Genomic DNA, 9,451 nt, shown 5'->3' with positions numbered 1-9,451 from the left:
TCACTTCTTTAACATTTAAGTTGAAGACTTATCTGTTTGCCACTGCCTTTTATTAAATCAAATTTGTTCATTTCTTACATTGCACTGTCAAGTATTTCAATTGATTTTATTTTTGTATTTTGTACCTGTCTTGGTATATTTTAACCTTTTATTGAATTACTCGTACTCGTACTCGTCGTCCTCCGCTTATCCGGGTCCGGGTCGCGGGGGCAGCAGCCTCAGCAAAGAAGCCCAGACAGTCCTCTCCCCAGCCACTTCCGTCAACTCTTCCGCGGGAACCCCAAGGCGTTCCCAGGCCTTTTATTAAATTAACTATTTGTAAATGTCTGATTTAGTTTTGTCTTGATGCTTTTAATGTTTTATGTAAAGCACTCTGAATTGCTTTTTGCTGAAATGTGCTATGTAAATATACTTGGCTCGCTTTGCCTTTTCCTAAACCTGACCACATTAACTTCACATTAAGTATGTAACGTCATTCGTGGGGCGCTAATTGTTTAAATACCATATGAACTGTTGTATGAGGACACATTGAGCTTGTTGGTTCCTCAAAACCAAGTAAACTTCCCATGTCTTGCTTCTCAGCTGCTGAGTAGAGCCTTATAAAATGTGGTACACAGTGACTCAGCATAGGAAGGGCTTCAAGTAAAAACATGACCTGACCTGACACACCAATGAACATTTGAGCAACTTTTGTGTACCTTTTTATTTTTTCTACTGAGAGCATTATTGTAGTCAGTATTAAATACGCCAGTTTTTGCTTACCTTTATATGATTTACAGTATCTCAGCCTCAAAACACAGCTGATATGACTGTCATCACAGAAACTTCATCTATCCTAGCATATGAGACACATGGTCATATTGTTTATACATACTACATGAGCAGTATTTTAGAAATAACTCAATCATAACTCAATACATTATCCACTCATACTCATATAGAGCAGATTTCCCTGAAAACAAAAAAGATATGCAACAGGTCAGATAAAAAAAAAAAACAAATAATGTGAACATAACAAAACAGTATAAAGTGGTAAAGGACTATGAAAACAGTACAACCAGTTGAGAGTCCAAAGCATTTAAATCTCCCCTGCTATTAAAGTCTTTTGTTGCTTACAATAAATTGTTCTAATAGCACACACCCAGTCTTTTGGAATGCCCCTACTGTATGTGTAAATGCATGTACTGTATGTGTTAGTGGGCGAGGTTGTGCTTTTCGGTGTGGGCTCCGGGACAGGTGTGTGCAAGGTTGGGGGGGTCATCACAGTATACCCACTACAATGAACTACCCACTACATTCAATCACCAATAACCAATATCTGAGATCTACACCTATTCTGGTCCTTATTACTAATAGTTGATAGTAATAAGGACCAGAACTCTCTCACACAGAGACAGCAGAGAATTAAAGAAAATATAAATCTAGGGCAAGACACATTAATAGGGGCCCTTTCCTGCTATCCTAAAAAATAAATAACAGACCAACTCAAAGTGAATATTAGACAAAAACATGACCCTGGTAGTCTGTTGAACAAGTGAGTATAGTTCATACCTAAACCATGAAAAAAAGAGCTGATAGTTAATTAAGGTTGTGTTTGCTTGTTGTTTGTCTGCCTGTCTCTGCTGACAACAAAGTTATTTCACTGCTGGAAAGATGGTCTTTTCATAAAACTGGGCTGTCTAAGCAGAAAAAAGACTCATACACCTTAGATTAGTACTACATGACCAGAGAAAACAGAGAAAAGGGCTGTGGCATTTGCTTTTGCTCAAAGGGTAGAAAACCTAAAACTACCAGAATGCACTGTGCCACACCAGACCAATGAACGCTCCTGCAGGTTGGTGATGTAATGTGAGTCGCCAATCCAAAAACAGTATGGCTGCTGGCTGGTAAGAAATGATCTTGTATTACATTTAAACAGTAAGCTAAAATATGTTTCTGAAAATACTTCAGGCAAGAAATACGCAAAACAGCACTGCTTCATTTTACAGTTACGATCTCAGAATTTTCAGCCTTCCTTTTCACGGTACAGGAAATGGTTAGAGCTTAGATCGGGCCCAGAAAATCCAGCCCGACCCGGCCCAAGCCCGTGCACGTTATGTCCGGGACCGGCCCGGCCCGGCCCGGCCTGGCCCGTCCAATTAACTGTAATTATGGGCCCGAGCCCAATTTAAACCCGACATTTTTCAATAAGTTGGCTGTTATAATTAAGAGTATTAAACCACAAGTCTTGTTATTTGAATGACAGAAACATAGGATCTTAATGAATGGCGCAACATGGAAGCATGATTATGTAATAAAACAGGTGTTTATTTTAGGATCCAGGTGGTGAAGGGCTGTGCGCGCACAATGTTGCAACATTCTAACTAAGTTTGTTGTAACTTTATGTGTAATACGAAGTGTGGTTTCATTTTATTTTTTATAATACTGTAGCGTCCACCAGGACGTGTGGAAAGGATGACGCGGTTATTCGGCAATTAAACCACCGTTTATTACTGAACAGTACAGGTTACTGTTGGCCGTAACTACGCCAAAACAACCAACAAACAACAACTTAGCTGTAACTCCATCTGTGCACTCCTGCTCTCTCCTCCAGCTCGCTCATACACACACCAGCACGCGCACTCACACAGCCCCCATCCCGGTCACACTCGCACCCCGCACCTCATTCAATCCCAAACATGCCATTAACTCACAGAACATTGACATTATAACAGAACATTTACTGCAGGGTCGCTACAATACATAGCCTATAACATTATCAAATCATAGCTTTAAAAAAAAAAACGTCATATCATATCCGTCAGAGGGAGGGGGGCTCCCGACCCGGCCTGGGCCCGCGGGCCGGGTCGGGCCGGGCTCGGGCTCTGGCAGAGAATCTAAGCTCTAGAAATGGTATAGCACCCATTACCTGTTCACAAACTCTCCTACCGCAGCTTAATAGTGCACAAAAAATATGTTTCTTAAAACCTTTGAGGCAACAAATAATCAAAACAGTAACCGAATATTGGTTTATATTTGATCAGCACAGTTTAGTTAACTGTTTAAACTCTTTTTTTTTTAGCCTCCCTTTACAATACAGGACACAGTTTGGCGCCACCTTCCTGTTGACAAATTATTGTATTACAGCTAAACAGTGCACTAAAATGCGTTTCTGAAAACATTTCAGGCAAGAAACAAGCTAAACAGCACTGCCTCATTTTACAGTTTGATCTCAGTTTCCAAGGTACAGGAAATGGTATGAAGTCCACTTCCTGTTCGCAAATTTTTGTATTACAGCTAAACAGCACACTAAAGTATGTTTCTGAACATCTTAGGTAAGAAATATGTAGTACAGTTTAAGGAAGTAATTGAGAGGGAGAGACGTGGCTAATTTTCCCTAACAAATTTGCAGGGAGAAGTTTAACATAGTTCATTTACACATATAACCCACATTGTTGCGATACAAAGCTGGATGAAATTTGATAAAGTATCGCTTTATAGTAATACCACTTTGATCCACTGACTTCCTCTTCTTAAATCATAAGAATCCCCCTTTTCCCAAAATTAACGATCAAATCTAATCAGTGTGGTCGACAGGTGAAATTATCAGAGGGGCGGAGTTCATGCCACCATGATGAAGACCAGGACTGAAGAGGGGAAAGAGCTTCTCAGTGAAGCAGCAGTTAGTGAAGCTGTAAAGATGAACTGCAGCGTCTACATCATAAAAGGAGACCACACCCTCCTCATAACTCACAAACACCCCCACCTTCTGAGGCTTCAAGTTCAGACTGAGGCTGACAACGGGGCTGGCAAAAGTTAGGTACTCGTTTCCATTCCTCAAACCCACAGCCCAGTAGCCATTCACAGGGCTTAGTGGAATTATTCCCTTCCTGTCAACTGACCCTTTGACCACTCCCAGAGTCCAGTCAGTCTTCCCTGATACCTTAACCTCATAGTAAAACCTTCCAGAGGAGAAACTCTGCTGTGCCAAGACATTGGTATAAAGAGAAAATCTTTCTGTGTTATCTGGCAGGTTCATCCTCATCTCACCACACTTGACTTGTTTCCCATCATCAGACAGCACAAGCCAGGGATTCGCTGTGTGATGTTCAAGAATTACATCCACAGCGTAATGCTGGACCCTCTTCAGCCTGGCCTGATGAAGTAGCTGCTGCTTCTCTCTGCTGAATGTCTCCTCCAGCTCAGTCACAGCTTTCAACACAATTCCCTCATATGATGGCTGACGAAAGCTGACCTCTGCCCAGTTCTTGGTGCACAGAGCAGTGTTCATGGACGCAAAGCTCTGGAGGAGGTGAAGATGGTCTTGTGTACGTGAGAGCTGTTGCATGTCAGCAGTTTTCTTCATCAGTGCAGAGATTTCTTGTTCCAGTTCTTTGATGAAGCCGTCAGCCTGTTCCTCTGCCGTCTTCTGCCTCTCTTCAATTTTCTCAATAAGCTCATTCAGGTCTCTTTCTGCAGTCTGCATCAGAATGGTGAAGATACGAACACCGTCTGCTATCTCTCTCTCTGCATCTTCCTTACTGTGCATTCTTAAGCGTTCAATTTTCTGGATCTTAAGCTTTCTCTCCTGGATCATCTGCTGGATTTCAGCCTCTGCCTGCTCCAGCTCTGCCTTCTTTGCTTCATATTCATCTTTCAGAGAAGCAATGTTGTGAGCCATGTGCTCTGTAACAGTGCAGTGTGAGCACACACACATCTGGTCAGTCTTACAGAACAGCTCCAGTGTTTTTTTGTGCTTTGTACACACCCTTGCCTCCATGTTCTCCACCGGATCAGTCAGCGAATGTCTTTTCAGGGGGTCAGCTGTCATATGAGGATCCAGGTGAACACCGCAGTAGGAGGCAAAACACGTCAAGCACGTCTTCACAGCCTTTAGTTTAGTTCCAGTGCAGATGTCACAGGGGATTTCTCCCGGTTTGGCGACTTGTACCTCTGAGTCCCTGCTGCTTTTCTTTCCAGCTGACTGTCTAAACTCAGCAGCCATCTCAGATATGAAAGTGTTGACAGGCAGCTCAGGGCGGGTTTTAAAATGTTTTTTACACATGGGACACTGGCACTGAGAACTGTTGACATTCCAGTGCTGTGTGATGCAGTTTTTGCAGAAGTTGTGCCCACATGGTATAGTGACTGGATTAGTGAAAACATCCAGACAGATGCAGCACAAAAACTGCTCTTCAGATAGCACACAGCTTGCAGCTGACATGGTCATACACTAAGAAGAAAAGTGAAAGTAAAATTACAAAGAAGAAAAGTGAAATTAAAATTACTGCACTTCTACACATTACACAATCCTTATATAATCTATAGAACATATACATTGGATTATTGGTATACTTTAAAAGGTAAAACATCTTTTTACAGCACACTTAATGTAAATGTTATATATATACAGTATATACTATATTATTGTCAGTACAACTCATATGTCTGCTAATTGTTTAAACTGCGTAAATACAATAGGCTTACCTGTATAAGTTAAAGTGATGTTAGAGGAAAAAACCTGATGATCTTTGTGAAGTTGTATTAATCCTCAAACACAGAGAGCCATGTCGGCAGCTCACTGTTGCTCTCAGCTACTTTGAGTCATAAACAAGGAAATGAGTTGCTGAACACTCCCACTCTCTTTCCAGTACTGATCCACCTCCTTTCACTGAACTTTGGGTGTGTGTGTGCTTCAGAGTACCTGTTTTGTTAGTCCTCCTGCTTCATGTTAGAGATTTCACTGGGTAGAATAGTTTTTCAGAAACAAAAGGCACCGTTTTGGCAAAAAGTTACACACATACCAAAACTGAGTTTCCAGTTGGCAAAACAGCAAATGCATCAACAGAACATGGATCAAAAACCTTAACACTTGAGACAGCAAAAATATATTTGCTGAGGGCCTCTGGCAGTTGCCCCCAGTTGATAAATGAGTTCATAATTTTTTTCTCAAAAATTAATTATTTTGAGAAAAAAATGTCAATTTGACCTCATGAAATCTAGGTGAGCTGAAAGAGAAAGTAAACTCTTATTATGTGCTGGGAGTGTAAATGAAAGTGGAAATGAAGAGTCCTTTTATGAATAAATGGAAAGTACCTGAAGGTCTGTGACATTAAGGTCATGACCACAAGAGACGGAACATCCAACACCTGCAAAGGAAACAGTGGGCAGGAAGTGGAATAATGAAAATGAAATCTCTTTGTCTCAGTATTCCACTCGACTTGACACTTGACTTTGTAATCATCCAAGGAACAGGGACAAAGACAAAAAATTGAAAACCTTAGATTTTATTAAAGTAGCCAAACTTGTTATCGACTTATTGTCACTCTAAGCTCATGATTTCTGTAACTTTATGCCACAAAATGTCATATAAACTTTCCAGTTGTTCATTTTCCCTGGCCTGTGTCTGTGTACCTGTGTGTTTCTCAAAAGAAGGATCCTAAAACGGCCAAATTTCGAATTTCAAGGATGTTATGTTATCAACCCCAAGCACTGTTCCAATGTCAAGTATCCTTCCGAAATTCACTGAGGACTGAGGGTGTTTCTCAAAGTCTTGGCAGGATTTAGATAAATTATGTAATTTATTTGGATTAATATCTCCACAAGTTTTTATCATACAAGCATGGAAAAAATTTTAACTTTTAACATGTAACATGTAAAGCACTTTGTGCTACATTTTATTGTATGAAAAGTGCTCTATAAATAAAGACTGACTGACTGACTGATTGATTGATTGATTGATTGATTGATTGATTGATAACTGCTCTCATTCTGTCAGTTTCAATAGGTGTATTTTTCGGGGAAATTCAGAGGATTACCCGGCGGTATTCGTAAAATCTGCGCAGTCAGCTGTTTCAGAGCAGTGCAGCTCATCAGATCAGATCTGTTTATATTATTGTAGCGCAGTGTGGGGTGACACACATAAAATATGGATCACTTTGAAATGTGTGCAAGTCTGTGTATATACTGTTAATGATAATTTAGAACTTTTTTAGCTGTTGTCTTTACTTCATTACTCCACTTACTCTTAAATATGATCCAGAAATATTTTCTCCCTGATTTTGACAATATTGATACATTTGTTTAAAATTTTCCAACAATATTAGAGAGTGTTAAAATGGTCACAGTACCTGAAACTTCCTCAGTCTGCTGAGGGGTAATGATGGTCATCTGTTGACACTAATCTGTTCCAATGTGTGTCCACTGAATGCTAGGGAGAAGTTTTGGTGCGTTCCTAAGTGCTGGGAGGTAGGAAGTTTCAGACCTCCATCTAGCGCATTGAAACGTCCGTCGAAGCTGGAGGTCCTAAGGAAGGCCAGATCGAGCTACCCCAACCTCACCGCAAATCAACAATGTGACGTCAACACAACAATGGCGGCGCACACAGAGATGCACATCATGAGAGGTAAAACTTCAACGAATTGACAAGAAACTATAATTCTCTGCATGTATGTGGTTATATTACACACTGTAGTGTTAACACAACTCGCTCTGTACGCTGTTGGTGTGAAAATATGTTGCTATAGTGTCTTTCCATGACAATATGCAGTGAAATGTAAATGCCCAATTACTTTAAATAGCGATATCTAGTTGTACCTGGATATTGCTATGTAAGGTAATTAGGTCTGCGGTCCTCCATGTTTGTTGTTGGAATGGAATGCTTTGAGGTGGGATCTAGTTAACTCCAGGTGGGATATATCCCACCTCCCAATACTCGGGAATGCAGCATTTTGCCTTGCCTCTGCAGGATCCTTCCTTGGGAGGACAATCCTTGACTTTGAGAAACACCCTTTGTCTCCAGCCCCTGCTAACCTTTCTTAGGCCATGCGCTCCCCTCTCACTCCCTGGACCTGCCATTCTCGAACCATCCACTAGATGGCCTCAGATTTTCTTGCCAGTGGCCTGACTTCCCCTCCCAATTCCACAGCTGTTCCCACTTTCCTCATCAGCCTTGCAGTATATACACAGGCTCCTTTCCCCACTCAGATTGTAGGTAATCATAGCTGCAGTGTTTCTTGTGCCTTGTATTCAAATCTTGGTACCCTGTAGCCTTGAATCTATAACTAACTGCACTTTTCTCTGCCTCACTTTTAGGTGGGTTCTTGGTTATTTGTGTTTGGTATTGCTACCTTCACTCTTCTTTTAAATTAAATTATTAAACTGTCCCTGCCTGTCTTAACTGTCTGCATTTAAGTCTTGTTTTCTCTCCTGCCCAGATTTACATCTGTGACACAGATGCATTACTGTGAGAGAGAATAAATTCTGGAAAGGAAAGAAAAGGGGGGCTGCTCAAGCACATTGTCACAGAGGAGAATCTTCTCTGTCGATTAATTTGTTTAAATAACTTTTACTTGCTAAACTTAAAGTGTATTTATAACTGGCGCAAAGACAACCGGATCAACAGTGCAGCAGTGATGACTTGTGTCTGTCCCAGCCTTCCATAAGCAGAGTGATCACACAAACAATTACATATTACATATTGTGACACCTTGCAGACTCACAAAAGAGCATTTAGGGACACTGCTGGCTTCCCCAGTCTTGTAGGTGTCATTGATGGGACGCAGATGTTTTTGTAAACGCAGATGTTTTTGTAAACAGAAAGCAGTACAACAGCATTGTCCAAATTGTCTTTGGTGTGGACAACAAGATTTTGGACATTGTCGCAAAATGGCAATATTCACACATGATGCCAGAATACTGTCAGAGAGTGGCCTGAGACAGCTGTTCGAGGGACATTGGTCCCAGTGGCTATCCATGCAGGCCATGGCTCCTTACACCTTACCTCCGTCCTGACCCGGAATCGCAGCTAAATTACAACAGGTAACTGAACAATGGTATTTAATGAGAATATGTGAAAACAACATGTAAGGAGTAAACACATGTGGCGTATCATGGTAGTTTAAATGTTACACTGTCATGTATTGAACATTATCTGTATTATTTTAAGTTGCTTTAAATTAAATTCTGCCAATTTATTTGTATCGACTGTTAGGGCCCACAAGAAAACACGCACTGAGGACTCCGGTTGAACAGGGTATTGGACAACTGAAAAGGCGTTTCCATGTTTTACAGGGAGAGGTGCGGCTGTCGCCAGAATGTCTGCAAGGTCATAACAGCCTGTGCAGTGCTTCATAATATCTGCAAAGCCAGACAAATCCCAGAACCTCACGAGGGCTGTCATGGTGAAGACCGTGATGAAGATGAGGATGAAGAGCTACACCCTCCACAGGGAAGGAACTTGCTCCAGAGTGGGCTTCCTTACAGAGCCCACTTTACACATTTGTAAGATACAGTCGATGTTATATAAAAACTGGTAGCAGTATTGAACCAAGAAATCGTAGTGTTAGTAGGCATACATTATAAAGCACGTTGTAATAAAGACACGTGACTGCATTATTTGGTTGTCATGTAATTTAATTTTTAGAAGCTCGATTTTTAGTTTGTAGTACTCCTCCTGTAAACAGAGGACTCT

At 41.0% G+C, this 9,451-nt stretch overlaps 1 protein-coding gene across 1 annotated transcript; it reads right to left on the bottom strand.

Moving 5' to 3' along the window:
- Positions 1 to 702: 702 nt before the first annotated feature.
- Positions 703 to 5,579, bottom strand: LOC126408976 (E3 ubiquitin-protein ligase TRIM39-like). The gene is made up of 2 exons (XM_050074812.1): positions 5,467 to 5,579; positions 703 to 5,212 (listed from the first exon to the last, which is right to left on the bottom strand). Exon 2 carries the CDS (start codon positions 5,207 to 5,209, stop codon positions 3,557 to 3,559), a length of 1,653 nt encoding a protein of 550 aa, XP_049930769.1. The 5' UTR covers positions 5,210 to 5,212; positions 5,467 to 5,579; the 3' UTR covers positions 703 to 3,556.
- Positions 5,580 to 9,451: the final 3,872 nt, after the last annotated feature.

This window comes from Epinephelus moara, chromosome 21, assembly GCF_006386435.1.
Source record: "Epinephelus moara isolate mb chromosome 21, YSFRI_EMoa_1.0, whole genome shotgun sequence".
Lineage (NCBI taxonomy): Eukaryota > Metazoa > Chordata > Actinopteri > Perciformes > Serranidae > Epinephelus > Epinephelus moara.
Note: the sequence above shows the minus strand (reverse complement) of the source record. Positions and strands in the feature narration are given on the sequence as shown.